The following is a 14,876-nucleotide window of genomic DNA, read 5'->3' on the forward strand; positions in this document are numbered from 1 at the left end:
CAGTGTATAGAAAGAGAGATGTTGAGAACAGACCGTGGACCCCACTTTGAGAAGCCCTGGGGAGCATAGACGGGTTGGTTGTTTAGCATCAAAACACATAAGAAAAAATGGGGCAAAACATACAGTGTTGGTTTAGATTGTTGACATGTAAACTATATTTAGTCTCAAAATGTTTATTGAAAACAAATACATTTGCACAAGGAGCACTTGTTTCTCAAATACATCATTACAGTTGTTGGTTAGCTAGTGAATTTGAGCCATATTAGCATAGACATGAGTCAAAACACCTCAACACAGTATCAATGAGATGAAACTAGCCACCTACGATTCCCCACATGGTTGTTAGCTATTTTAATCATGCCACCACATGACCTTCTTCCTCATCGATGTGCCCACATTCTCCTGACGTTGTCAGCCAACCCGTCTCTAGGTCATTCAGACTTTTCCATCAGGTTTGGTTTCTCCCACTTCGTTATATTAATTTAATATTTTTGTCATTTAGCAGACTTTGTGCATGACACAAGTAATTTTTCCAACAATTATTTACAGATTATTTCACTTATAATTCACTGTATCACAATTCCAGTGGGTCAGAAGTTTACATACACTAATTTGACTGTGCCTTTAAACAGCTTGGAAAATTCTAGAAAATGTCATGGCTTTAGAAGCTTCTGATAGGCTAATTGACATCATTTGAATCAATTGGAGGTGTACCTGTGGATGTATTTCAAGGCCTACCTTCAAACTGAGTGCCTCATTGCTTGACATTATGGGAAAATCCAAAGAAATCAGCCAAGACCTCAGAAAGAAAATTAAATTGTAGACCTCCACACGTGTGGTTCATCCTTGGGAGCAATTTTCAAACGGCTGAAGGTGCCACGTTCATCTGTACAAACAATAGTGCGCAAGCATAAACACCATGTGACCACGCAGCCGTCATACCGCTCAGTCTCCTAGAGATGAAAGTACTTTGGTGCGAAAATTGCAAATCAATCCCAGAACAACATGAACGTCCTTTACCTTGTGAAGATGCTGGAGGAAACAGGTACAAAAGTATCTATGTCCACAGTAAAACGAGTCCTATATCGACATAACCTGAAAGGCCGCTCAGCAAGGAAGAAGCCACTGCTCCAAAACCTCCATAAAAAAAGTCAGACTACGGTTTGCAACTGCACATGGGGACAAATATCATACTGTTTGGAGAAATGTCCTCTGGTCTGATGAAACAAAAATAGAACTGTTTGGCCATAATGACCATTATGTTTGGAGGAAAAAGGAAAACGCTTGCAAGGTGAAGAACACCATCCCAACCGTGAAGCACGGGGGCGGCAGCATCAGATTGTGGGTGCACTTTACAAAATAGATGGCATCATGAGGGAGGAAAACTATGAGGATATATTGTAGCAACATCAAGACAACAATCAGGAAGTTAAAGCTTGGTCGCAAATGGGTCTTCCAAATGGACAATGACCCCAAGCATACTTCCAATGTTGTGGATAAATGGCTTAAGGACAACAAAGTCAATGTATTGGAGTGGCCATCACAAAGCCCTGACCTCAATCCTATAGAAAATGTGTGGGCAGAACTGAAAAAGTGTGTGCAAGCAAGAGACCTACAAACCTGACTCAGTTACACCAGCTCTGTCAGGAGGAATGGGCCAAAATTCACCCAACTTATTGTGGGAAGCTTGTGGAAGGCTACCTGTTTAACTTGGGTAAAACATTTAAATTTAAAGGTCAATGCTACCAACTACTAATTGAGTGTATGTAAACTTCTGACCCACTGGGAATGTGATGAAAGAAATAAAAGCTGAAATAAATCATTCTCTCTATTATTCTGACATTTCACATTCTTAAAATAAAGTGGTGATTCTAACTGACATAAGACAGGGAAGCATTAAAAGTCAGGAATTGTGAAAAACTGAGTTTAAATGTATTTGGCTAAGGTGTATGTAAACTTCCGACTTCAACTGTAGTCAGCTCTGGGATTCGAACCAGCGACCTTTCGGTTACTGGCCCAAAGCTCTTAACCGCTGGACTACCTGCCTCCCTTTCAAAGATGTTCTTGATTATTTTAGTTCTTCCTCGATAGACCTTCTCCAGCTGTTCCTGGGTCTTCCCGGTTTCCTTTTCCCCCTGGAAATTCCAGGTTACAGATAATAAATATTACACAAGTGTGCTTTTGTGTTGTTGATGTAGAGAAATGAGCTTGCCGAGCCTTCTGAGAGTAAACAACCCAACCAGAACCAACCCCCCCACATACACTCAGATCGCACAGTTTAACCAATAGTATTTAATGGGTTATGCAATTCTCTGCTAAGGCCCAATCTCCTCCCAACAGTACAGTACAATACAATGAGTAAACCAGTCCCTTGCATTTTATTGGCAAAAAATTCAATAAAACAGACCTAAATAAATATGTGTTTTCATGAAGGGGCAATTACTAAAAAGAGAACAGGGCAAAAAACTAAATAAAACAAATTTAAAAACCACCAATTGCTTTTTTTCCCCCTTCGAATTGGGAAAATGTAAAAGTAACAATTCTTAAAAAAGGGACCATTCATTCGTTTTCCACGTCATATATCATGTAACACAACTAGAACCAATATAAAAAACTGCAGAGGAACAGTGCCACCATCTGGAAGTCTTAAGCTTTGGTCACAGGATTTAAAACACACGGAGGGGGGGGGGGGGGGTATGCCTCCCTTCAAAAACTACCTGGACCCTGGAGAGTGGCTTAAATTAATGAACTCCATAGGTCTTGTACAGGTCCAGTCTAAAGGCAGGCTAGACTGATACTGTCAGTCAGGGGAGGGAGTTGGATGACAACCAAAGCATTTATCAAAGGAGAACCCAGAGCATCTGGGACAACTCCGAGGCATGGTGTGTGTGAGATGGAAAACAGTCCCATTTCTCAAAACTAATGCAGCCCGGTTCCATTCTTTTCATCTTAAAATTGTTGAATTTTCCCATTTCTCATCAGCTCAGTGCCATGCCCCCCTCACTGTGGGGGGACCCTAGGGCTTTGACCCCCAGAACAACACCGCCCCTCAGGGGAGGGAGAGACAGGGAAGCTGGGTGGGTGAACATGGGAGATGGAGGGCTCCAAGTTGCAGTTGGAACACTGATAATCCCACCCCTCCACCTCACCCATGATTACTCGCGCTCCCCCTGCCTGCACCCCAGAGGTTTCCCTGGGGTGCTGAGCCCATGGCAGGACATAGCAGGATGGTAAGTGGTGAGGGGGCTGAATCAGGCAGCCACCCCCACCTCCACCTTCCACTCAGGTCAGTCAGTTCGTAGTGAGATAGATAGTGAAGGCTCAGTTTGAGGCGCTGCTGTTGGAGGAGCTGGAGGTGGAAGGTATAGCCGTGCCAGAGGCCCCGGACGTGGCCACCGACTTGCGGATGTGAGGCATGAGGAAGGGGTCACTGGCTAGCTGGTGCACATCGATACGGTCTTCCTTCCGGTAGACCAGACAGCGCCTTATAAAGGCCTGGAGAGAGATAAGGAGGGGACATTTAGAGACGTTGTGACATGGGAAGAGTTTGTGTACAGAGCAGAAAGGGATGAATGTGTAAAGTGAAAGAGGGCTGGAGAAACAACACCAGGTGAGGATGATTTTAAGGAATGGACTAACAGACAGACAGAAAAAACAAGCAGTACCTTAGCTTCTGGGGTGACCACTGGTTTGGGGGGAAACTGCACCTCTGTTGCCTTCAGTATGGTGTTCTCCTGCAGGATGTCCTGTTGAGACTGGTTATGGCCAAAGGGCTGGAGGGGAAGACAAAGAAAGAAAAAAGGCAAAAGTTAGCAACACAAAACATCCTCATCACTTAAATGGAATATAAAGAGTATGAATACAATTCCGAGAGTAGTTAGTAGTGTGTGCGTGCTTGCATTACCTTGCGTCCATACAGAGCCTGGTAGAAGATGACTCCCACTGACCACACGTCCACCTTGTTGGAGATTTTAGGAGGCTCTTTACCCACCACAAAGCATTCTGGGGGAAGGTACCTGCAAGGGAAGATCATTTATTAGAGAAACACTCTTTCCACAATAACAAATCATCCAAAACAAGATTGTCATTCTATTGTTGTAGTTTGTGCGAAGCCTCACCAGTAGGTCCCTGCACCCTGCGAGGTCAGCTCCATCCCGTCCACTGAGTTGTAGCTGTCGTCGTCCATGATCTTGGACAGGCCGAAGTCGGTGATCTTGATCTCCCCACAGGCTGTGCCATTCACCAGGAGGATGTTGCCTGAGGAAAAGACAAGTCAGAGATCAAGACAAAAAAAAGGTCATAATAAACATTCCTCAGTAATATGTGGTCAAGGCTGGTTTATAAATTGGTCTAACAACGTGGCTGTAGACAATTCGAATATGACAAGTTTCGCTGGGCCAAACAACATTTCATTTATACTCCGGTGGAATGTCTATAGAGGCGGTCACTGAGACTTTCAGTTTCCTTGTCGTAGACCGATTAAAAAAGTATTGTCATGGTTACCTGACTGCGACAGCAACGAGACAAGTTTTTTTTTTAAAAATATCCGGTAGAGTGCCCTGCATTTAATACGTCACACTCGCAACCGTAAGCTATTTTCTGTAATTAGCTTGCCTTTACCTTGAAAAATTATCTTGTTGTGAGTTTACTTTCCTGTAATAATTAATAAAAATGTATTAAAAAAGGTAGCCTAGTGGTTAGAGCGTTGGGCCAGTAACCGAAAGGTTGCTGGATTGAATCCCTGAGCTGACAAGGTAAAAACCTGTCGTTCTGCCCATGAGCAAGGCAGTTAACCCACAGTTCCCCAAATGCCGAAGACGTGGATGTCGATTAAGGCAGCCCCCCGCACCTCTCTGATTCAGAGGGGTTGGGTTAATACACATATGGAATCATGTATTAACCAAAAAACAAATCAAAAACAGATTTTATATTTGAAATTCTTCAAATTAGCCACCCTTTGCCTTGATGACAGCTGGGCACACTCTTGGCATTCTCTCAACCAGCTTCATGAGGTAGTCACCTGGAATGCATTTCAAATAACAGGTGTGCCTTATTAAAAAGATAATTTGTGGAATTTCTTTCCTTCTTAATGCGTTTGAGCCAATGTGTTGTGACAAGGTAGAGGTGGTATACAGCAGATCTATTTGGTAAAAGACCAAGTCCATTTTATGGCAAAAACAGCTCAAATAAGCAAAGAGAAACAACAGTCCATCATTACATGGAGGTCAGTCAATCCGGAACATTTCAAGAACTTGAACGTTTCTTCAAGTGCAGTCGCAAACACCATCAAGCGCTATGATGAAACTGGCTCTCATGAGGACCACCACAGGAAAGGAAGAACCAGAGTTACCTCTGCTACAGACACATCTCAACATCAACTGTTGACAGAAGACTGCGTGAATCAGGCCTTCGTGGTCAAATTGCTGCAAAGAAACCACTACTAAAGGATTTCAATAAGAAGAAGAGACTTTCTTGGGACAAGAAACACTTGCAATGGACATTAGACCGGTGGAAATCTGTCCTTTTGGTCTGATGACGCCAAATTTGAGATCTTTGGTTCTGACCGCGTTGTCTTGGTGAGATGCAGAGTAGGTGAATGGATGATCTCCGCATGTGTGGTTCCCACCATGAAGCATGGAGTAGGAGGTGTGATGGTGTGATGTTTTTTTGCTGGTGACACTGTCTGTGATTTATTTATAATTCAAGGCACACTTAAACAGCATGGCTGTCACAGCCTTCTGCAGCGATACGCCATCCCATCTGGTTTGCGCTTAGTGGTACTAGCATCTGTTTTTCAACAGGACAATGACCCAATACACCTCAAGGCTGTAATGGCTATTTGACCAATAAGGAGAGTGATGGAGTGCTGCATCAGATGACCTGACCTCCACAATCACCCGACCTCAACCCAATTGAGATGGTTTGGGATGAGTTGGACCGCAGAGTGAAGGAAAAGCAGCCAACAAGTGCTCAGCATATGTGGGAACTCCTTCAAGACTGTTGGAAAAGCATTCCAGATTAAGCTGGTTGAGAGAATGCCAGGAAAGTGCAAAGCTGTCATCGAGGCAAAGGGTGGCTACTTTGAAGAATTTGCTTAACACTTTTTTTGGTTACAACATGATTCCATATGTGTTATTTCATTGTTTTGATGTCGTCACTATTATTCTACAATGTAGAAAATAGTACAAATAAAGAAAAACCCTGGAATGAGTAGGTGTGTACAAACTTTTGACTGGTACTCTAAGTGATGGCATCAGTGTTGACCTGGTACTAATATTGCAGTGTAACTGCTGCCATGCTAGTGTCCATGCGATCCGTTGCTGTGTGTACCCACCAGGTTTAAGGTCGTAGTGGATGATTGGTGGGCGGATCTCGTTGAGGTACTTGAGGGCGTTGACCATCTGCATGATGATGGAGCGGCCCTCCTTCTCCGACATCAGCTTGTGCTGCTTCAGGTAGAAGTCCAGGTCGTTCCCTTCACAGTACTCTAAAACCGTACAGAACCTGGAACACAACGAGACAGAGGAACCCACGGTGAGGTAGTGTTTTAGTCACGAACTGTACAGACCCTGGGACATAACCAGAGAGAAAGGATGTGGTACTGTTAAGCGCTAGAAACGCACAGAACCTAGAACAATGACAGTACCACACAGCCGATTGCACTGTCTTAGTTTAGAACCGTACAGAGCCTGTTCCACAACGAGAGACAAGGGAACCGACTGTGAGGTACTGTTTCAAAACAGTAGTATACAGAGTTGAAAGGAAAAAAATAACACCGGAACTAGAAACACACCACACACCACCCCCCGACTTACGAGTCTGTGTCGAGTGAAAAGTAGTCGTAGAGTTTGACTATCCGTGGGTGGTCCAGCTCCTTGTGGATTCTATACTCTCGACATGCGTGTCTGAAACAGAGACCACGTTAAAAACTCCAATGTTAAAACCAAAGTGCTTTTGTTACCCGAATCACTCTGAGAAAAAAAAAGGTGTCTGTCAATGATAAGAAAAAGGGAACTCACTTATGGTAGTTCTCTTTCTTCTCGTCCCTCCAGTTCTTGTTCAACTGGTGGATTTTGACTGCGACGTATCTCTGCTCCGTTAGGTCAAAGGCCTTCAAAACGTGAGACACATCAATTACAAATAAATCTTTCGATCACATCCATTATTCTTTATCATATCCGAGCGAAACCTGGCACCAATATGAAACCTTGGCACAGACTTTAAAAAATGGATTCAGGTGAACATCAAAAGTTCATCATTATGAGAAATTCTTTAGACCATGTAGTCGCTGTACTTAGTTCAATGGGTATACAACTATGCATTTGACCATGATGACAAAAAGGTCAGTTCCAATGAGTGCCCTCACCTTGTAAACTTCACTGAAGCCACCTCGGCCTAGTAAGTAGAGCAGTAGGTACCGGTCGTTTAGCGTAGGGTGGTCTTTGAACCTGTTGCGGAAATCAGACATATTCCGATTAAAAGTCAAACAGAGAGAACACAAATAAGAGAACACTGGTAGAGAGCACGTACGTGGAGTTATCCTCGTTGTGGATCCTCTTGAGCTCGCGGATGTGCAGGTTCCGTACTCGCTCCAACCTCTCCAACTCAGCCTGGATCTCTGCCTCTTCCTGCAATACACAACAAGGTTATTAGCAACTTTTACAGGAACCAACAGATTAACAGTACACAAACTATATACACAAAATATATAAACATTGCAGGTAAACAGCACACCACCTTCTTGAGATGGCCCAGTCTTAGTTTGAAAATCTCCTCTTGCTCGTGATACTCGGCCTGTGATAACCTGTAAGAAGAAGAAACTCACCATCAAACAGAAGCAAACCTGGGAAAATGTATGCATTTATACAGAGAGGGGAAGACGCGGGGTAACGTACGCGTCGCTCTCGGCTCCGTTGGCCTTGCTCTTGCGTTTGTTCTGCTCCAGGCTAAGGGGCGGGGTTTGGGCCATTGAGGGCGGTTTCCTCTTGGCCAGGGCCTTCCTCTGTCTCTCTATGTCCTCTCGCTGGGAGTTGATCCTCTCCTGTTGCCTAGAGACGAGACACAGACAGGTGACGGGGAGGGTCAGTGCTGGTATGAGAGAAAGATTAAAAACAACAGAGGAGGGTAGAGAGGAGTATGAGATGTAGAGTGAGAGAGGCTTTTGAGTGACCCTTACTTGATAAGGTTCTGAAAGGCATATCCGTCGGTCCACTGTTCTGTGAATGAGGCACCATGTCGGACGGTGGTGAAGTGACCCAGACGAAGACGGTCCTGCATGCTCTTGTCACGACATGCCATCTTCTCCTGCTTCGACTGGGGGGAGAGAAGACGTTATACCTGGGGATAGCTAGTCCTTGGTCAAGAAAATAGACATGGGTGACGGTATTCTAGACTCCCAAGCCTGTTGTAGGGACAGCGGGAGAACTCACTTTCTCAATCAGCAGCTTCTTGCTCATGGTCACGCATTTGTTCAAGCGTTCTTTGTACCTCTCCAGCATCCTCTGCTGCTCGTCCAACTGCCTTCGAAGGTCACAGTTCGCCTGAATCAGAACGGGTCAAAATCCCATTAATTAATAGTCCTTTTAAATTAAACAAAGCTGTTTTAAAATGTCAGTTAGTAGTTTTTGAAGAGATCCGTTTCCATGTCTGGAGCATAATGCTGTCTCATGACGAGGCCCACAACATGCTATATTCCATTAGAAGACAGAATGGGAAAACAAGGGCGTGTTGATGGCAGATGTGTTCCCACCCGCAGCAAGTCATCTATCCTCCCCTCCTTCTTCTCCAGGTCCGAGTTCTTGTTGTTCTCCATAGCAGTTAGCTTCTCTACCGTCAGGTCAGACTGCAGGAGGAGAACCAGAGGATGAGAAAGAGAGACGAAGTCGAACAGTCATTAGAGACAAGGAGACGCGTCATAATACAGGAGTTATTACAGACATCACCAGTGCTCTGTGTGTGTGTGTGTGTGTGTGTGTACAGATGGTGTAAGGTAACAGCTACCTGTGTGGCTTTGTGGTTCATGTAGAGGGAGACAGGCTTTAGGGAACAGGATGAGTGCTCTGTGTTGGCTGAACCCATAGAGGACGGGCTGCCCTGCTGCATCTGGGATACAAAGACATCCACACATACCACTAACATCATGTCATGGACCACAGTAACATTATGCTTTGCATTCAGGTCAGTTTGAAGGACACGACACACACACACACACACACACACACACACACACACACACACACACACACACACACACACACACACACACACACACACACACACACACACACACACACACACACACACACACACACACACACACACACACACACACACACACACACACACACACACACACACACACACACACACACACACACACACACACACACACACACACACACACACACACACACACACACACACACACACACACACACACACACACACACACACACACACACACACACACACACACACACACACACACACACACACACACACACACACACACACACACACACACACACACACACACACACACACACACACACACACACACACACACACACACACACACACACACACACACACACACACACACACACACACACACACACACACACACACACACACACACACACACACACACACACACACACACACACACACACACACACACACACACACACACACACACACACACACACACACACACACACACACACACACACACACACACACACACACACACACACACACACACACACACACACACACACACACACACACACACACACACACACACACACACACACACACACACACACACACACACACACACACACACACACACACACACACACACACACACACACACACACACACACACACACACACACACACACACACACACACACACACACACACACACACACACACACACACACACACACACACACACACACACACACACACACACACACACACACACACACACACACACACACACACACACACACACACACACACACACACACACACACACACACACACACACACACACACACACACACACACACACACACACACACACACACACACACACACACACACACACACACACACACACACACACACACACACACACACACACACACACACACACACACACACACACACACACACACACACACACACACACACACACACACACACACACACACACACACACACACACACACACACACACACACACACACACACACACACACACACACACACACACACACACACACACACACACACACACACACACACACACACACACACACACACACACATGGGTTCGTTAGGAATTGGGGGGTGGGGGGGGGCATGGTGAAAAGGGAGGCGGAAAAAGAAAGGAGAAGTGAGGGAGCATGCTCACCGTGCCTGGGGGATTGGAGAGGGAGTGATGTTGTGGGGAGGAACGGACAACTGGAGGAAGACTCCTGGCAGGACTAGTACCAGGACCGCTACCACCCGCAAACTGACAGATTTAATGGAAAAGTCAGAAGAAGAGCGAAGGAATTCAAAGCTATGGAGGAGTCTTGCCAAAAAGTGCGTCTTGCACACTCACCTCAAAATAATCACTAATTTTCTGTCCTCTTCCTCCTCCTCCTTTCCCTGGAGAAGAGAAAAAAAAGGCTGAAAATCTGTGGGCCGTTGATATATTCTGACAACAAAATGGCCGCCGGCAAGGCACGACTGAGGTGAATGAGAGAGATCACGGAGGAAGGGAGACCGACATCTCACCTTGGCTGCCATCGTACGGCTCTGCTTTCCTCTTCCTCGTTCTCTGGTCGTTGGGCTTTTTCTCTGGGGTCTGGAAAACGAGTAGGAGAAACACATTGTACTTTAAGACAGTGGAAGATGCATAAAATATCATATAACAAGAGTGAAAAGATTTATGGCGCCACTGCTGTGGGACACTGACCTCCAGCTCTTTGTCACTGAGAGAGCCCACGCTGCACAGGCTCTGATTGGACGACTCATTGTGGCCTGAACCCTGTTCAAAAACAAACAAACCCACACAATTACACGTCAAACAAAGAGTGGAAGGATATGCCAAGGGCTGGGAGGGACTAAACTTAATTCACAGTTAAACCAGGGGTGTGGAAGGGAGGGATGACTGACTGTTTCTGACTGTTTCTCCCCATGTCTACTCTCTGGTGAACGGATAAAGTGAGTGATTATTTTTGAGAGAAAGAGAGCAGAAGAGAGTCGGAGAGGAATAGGGTTGAGCTAATATCATCACCATTCGTCTCCACACTGTGTACCTACCCTATCAATTCTAAATGTCTGTTGCCTAGGTGATGCCTGTCACTCAAATGACTCACTTTTGAATTCACCGGACTCTGCCATATCAGAGAAATATACTTAGTCATTCTGGACACATAATGCTGCTCCCTCTAACTAAATTGAACCTGAAATTGCTGAACATCAGACATAACTAATGCAGGTGGGAGTAGGTCTCTCAATCTTTTTCTCCCTCACACTCTCGCCTTTCATTATTTCATCCTCATTCTCTCCAGCCTTGTTCAAACAATTTTAAAATCCTACTACTCAGATAGGGTATTGGAGGGCTTTCAGTGTTTCCCTTGTATTCACTTAGCAGTAGCGCTGCGAAATGAAATACATTTTAAGGATGGACAGAATGTAGAAAATATAAATGGACCTATATATTGTTATATAATCTTTGAGAACTAGAAATCCCCAAAATAAAAACTAGCTAAACGACTTATATAATACTATTTTTGGAATGGCTGGATTACTGACGTGGCATGCAGGGTACATGCCAAGGGGCCCCGATTGGGGTCCCCATAGGTTATGTTCTAATGTTTAAGCATAAGAACACAGAAATGCTTAGAATTGCAGGGAATTTGCTTTCACACTACAGAATTCTTTCAGCTCCATGGAAAAATTGATAGAATTGCAGGAAATTAGCTGAAAAACAGCACATTTCTCTCAGCCGCCAATTCTGTACCGATTTAAGCCGCGCCCACAACGCTTATAAGGCAGCTCAGGATGACTGATAGGGAGCAGAGCTACAGGGCTGTTCAAGGTCGAGAGACACAAGTTGAGCTGCCCCCACCACATCCTGGGGCTTTCAGACCTATAACACCAGAGCAGGCTATACGTCTCATCTCTCTCTAGGCTAATACTTAATTTCTCTCTCTCCCCCCCCCCGTCTTTCCACACACTGCAACTCTGTCAGACAGAACCTGGTCAGACGGGTTTGGCCGTGGCGTGACGCTTTAGCGGGAGCCGCCATTTTCTCTGCGACAGCACCATGCTCTGGGCTCAGTTCTGCCTACGGCTGGCATAGAGCCCAGTCCTGGCTCTCATTCACTCTCTGGGCTCCGAATCACTTCCCACAAAGGCAGCTCTCTAAGATGGAGTCTACCTCAGCACCACCAGGCAGGACCTCTAATCAAAAGCCAGAGCGCTACTGCCATAACATCTGGTCAGGGTTTCTACGCGTATGAGAGTGACAGGCATTCCTGCCCTTCCCCACTTCCCCCTCCTGCCCGTTCCCTTCTTGGCAGCCCTCCGCACTTGCATATGCAGCCGCCACATCATGAGCCAGTAGGAGAGGATACCATACCACACCAGCCAACAAACACAGACACACAGCTCTACATTCTCAAGAGAGAGAGAGACGGAGGGGGCTCTCCTGTCCCTGACCAAGCTCAACCAGAAATAGAGAATCAAACAAAGAAAGGGAGAAACAAAGAGAAGGGGTGAGAGAGAGACAAAGACAGACAGATATGGTCCTGAAATAAAAGTTCACTACTGAGATCCTGTTGTCAGTCCTACATTAGTAGAAAGGGTGGAGCGGGAAGGAGCAAGACCCTATATAGGCCTCTCTCATCTCCAATGATATAGTGTAGTAACACAGACCTTAGCCACGCCGACCCCAGTGAAGCGAGCCTCCAGCAGCTCCTGGCGTCGCGGGTCCAGGCTGTGCAGTTCTTCCATCATGGCTGCAGGGACAATGAGCAAGAAACACACAATTTGATATCAGATCTGTTTACTTTCCATAGCACAGATGAACGTCATACAGAGTAAGAATACAAGGGGCTGGAAATCCTCTGACAACAGCTTGAGGATTTAGTGACACAACCAGTTCAGGGTTGCCTATAGATGAATGTGTTGATGCATGCAACTATAAATTCGTGGAAACTGACTCACGGATAACCTCAGACACACCTGTTTTTTTCATTTTTATCATGTCACCACCACTGATTCCAACGCAGAACTTGATCAACAACAAGAGATGAAGCAGAGACTAAACAGGCAAGAGCTGAACATACTCTTGTGCTGACAAGGGACATTTCAGCAAATATGGTTTCAAAACTGTGATTACAGTATCGTGATAAGATTAGTGAATCTGATGGAGTCATTTTGCCACATAGCTTCGTTGTCTAGCTAGTTAACTACAGTAGCCAGCTAACGTCCGACCGACCAACTTGTTAATAGTATATCAAATCAACTAGATAGATAACTAACTAGCTAGCTGATCAAAGAGTACAGGCAGCTTGCCATCATCCACTTGCAGGTGACAAAATACTAACAATGAGAGTAACATGATAGATAGACATTGCCATGACTCATGATCATGTGTTCATTACATTAGTTGACATGTGTCAATAATTCAGGTTCCCCCCTTGGCTAGTCTATGGGAATGGCTGCCCTGTTGGTAATGGCATTCCAAACATGTTTTTGTTGCTAAACGCTTGTTGGCTAGCTAGTTAACTACAGTAGCCAGCTAACGTCCGACGTTAGCCACCTGGTGCAGCTAACTATTAACTAGCAAATTGGTCACTTCGTTGGCAAATATGTCTGATAGGTAACCAAAAAAAACAGCATTTTATATTTCCAAATTATAACTACTTGCAAAATTGTCAATTTAAAAAGAGGAATAAATAACTAACGTTACTGGGCTATGGGTGATGGATAGCGATATGGCAAATGTCCGACTAACATGTAAGGTTAGCTAGCTAGCGTTAGCTACATGAAAACTGCTGTTTTTCAGGAATATTATGTCCCAACCCAAAGTTATGTGAGAAATAAAACATTAATACAACTCGACCAAGGTTACCTGTTGTAATTATATTTTCCACGGGTCCAATCTTTATATGTCCACGATTCTTGTCTCCCTACCTCTACACTGTCAAACGAGGCCTCATCCAAATCCCCGTTCTTCGGTGTTGATTTGTTACCCGTTAGGAGACGAGCGTCTGCTTGGCCCCCCAATAACGACGGATAGTTCCCTTCTCCGCCTAGAAGTCTCGGGGTATCCCGAACCAGCCTTTCCGCACTCCCTACACCGGTATCCCCAGGTTCACATTCCTTTCATCAAGGGCCGTACCATGCCTCTTTCGGGGTATTTTATCCCGAACAATGACCATCACTTGCCCTTTTCATCGCGAATATGCTCCAACAATGTGGCTATTTTGTGTAATAATGTTGTCCTCCGATCTGATATGTTCGGTCTAATTCTGTACTCAATCAGAACAAAGTTGGTGTCTGGCTTCACCTTCCTCGCCCTAGCAAACAATCTGTTACGGAAATTGTGTTATTCGGATCATTTCAGTTTAATCTGGATTGGTTCGGTCTCATTTTTTTGCTAATATAAACAATAATCGGTAAATCTCCTTTATTCTCGTGATATTGTTCAAATTTGGCTTTCCACCTTCACCCTAACCACGCCTTCCCCCAAAACCGACTGTAGACCAATTGAAATTGATTTACAAACTAGCTACATGCAATCTAAAACTGGCCATAACTTTTCAGGGAGACAGAAACGCAATCATCTTTTGAAATGTGAAGTG

General features: G+C 45.1%; 1 protein-coding gene across 3 annotated transcripts; it reads right to left on the bottom strand.

The window, feature by feature from the left end:
- Positions 1-2,276: 2,276 nt before the first annotated feature.
- On the bottom strand, positions 2,277-14,870 carry LOC139364648 (serine/threonine-protein kinase tousled-like 2). 3 transcript variants are annotated; one of them, XM_071101574.1, is made up of 21 exons: positions 14,144-14,768; positions 12,943-13,025; positions 10,976-11,047; positions 10,795-10,864; positions 10,619-10,665; positions 10,427-10,528; positions 9,001-9,102; positions 8,750-8,842; positions 8,430-8,540; positions 8,177-8,313; positions 7,896-8,048; positions 7,738-7,804; positions 7,531-7,628; positions 7,367-7,448; positions 7,020-7,111; positions 6,816-6,905; positions 6,335-6,504; positions 4,119-4,257; positions 3,905-4,016; positions 3,666-3,773; positions 2,277-3,495 (listed from the first exon to the last, which is right to left on the bottom strand). In XM_071101574.1, the coding sequence occupies exons 2-21, from the start codon at positions 13,021-13,023 to the stop codon at positions 3,322-3,324; spliced, it is 2,100 nt and encodes a 699-aa protein (XP_070957675.1). In that variant the 5' UTR covers positions 13,024-13,025; positions 14,144-14,768; the 3' UTR covers positions 2,277-3,321. The 3 variants fall into 3 exon arrangements, with proteins under 3 accessions (XP_070957675.1, XP_070957677.1, XP_070957676.1); XM_071101575.1 differs by having other exon boundaries at positions 2,362-3,495; positions 14,206-14,870; XM_071101576.1 differs by lacking the exon at positions 10,427-10,528 and having other exon boundaries at positions 2,278-3,495; positions 14,144-14,749.
- Between the last annotated feature and the right edge of the window lie 6 nt (positions 14,871-14,876).

This window comes from Oncorhynchus clarkii, chromosome 13 (assembly GCF_045791955.1).
Source record: "Oncorhynchus clarkii lewisi isolate Uvic-CL-2024 chromosome 13, UVic_Ocla_1.0, whole genome shotgun sequence".
NCBI classification, from domain to species: domain Eukaryota; kingdom Metazoa; phylum Chordata; class Actinopteri; order Salmoniformes; family Salmonidae; genus Oncorhynchus; species Oncorhynchus clarkii.

Coding starts and splice junctions, on each gene's coding strand:
- LOC139364648 (XM_071101574.1), bottom strand. CDS start 13,023: ATGATGGAAGAACTGCACAGCCTGGACCCGCGACGCCAGGAGCTGCTG. Junction 7,449..7,530: donor CACAACGAGGATAACTCCAC/GTACGTGCTCTC, acceptor TTTCCGCAACAG/GTTCAAAGACCACCCTACGC. Junction 6,505..6,815: donor TTTTCACTCGACACAGACTC/GTAAGTCGGGGG, acceptor GTTGTGTTCCAG/GTTCTGTACGGTTTTAGAGT.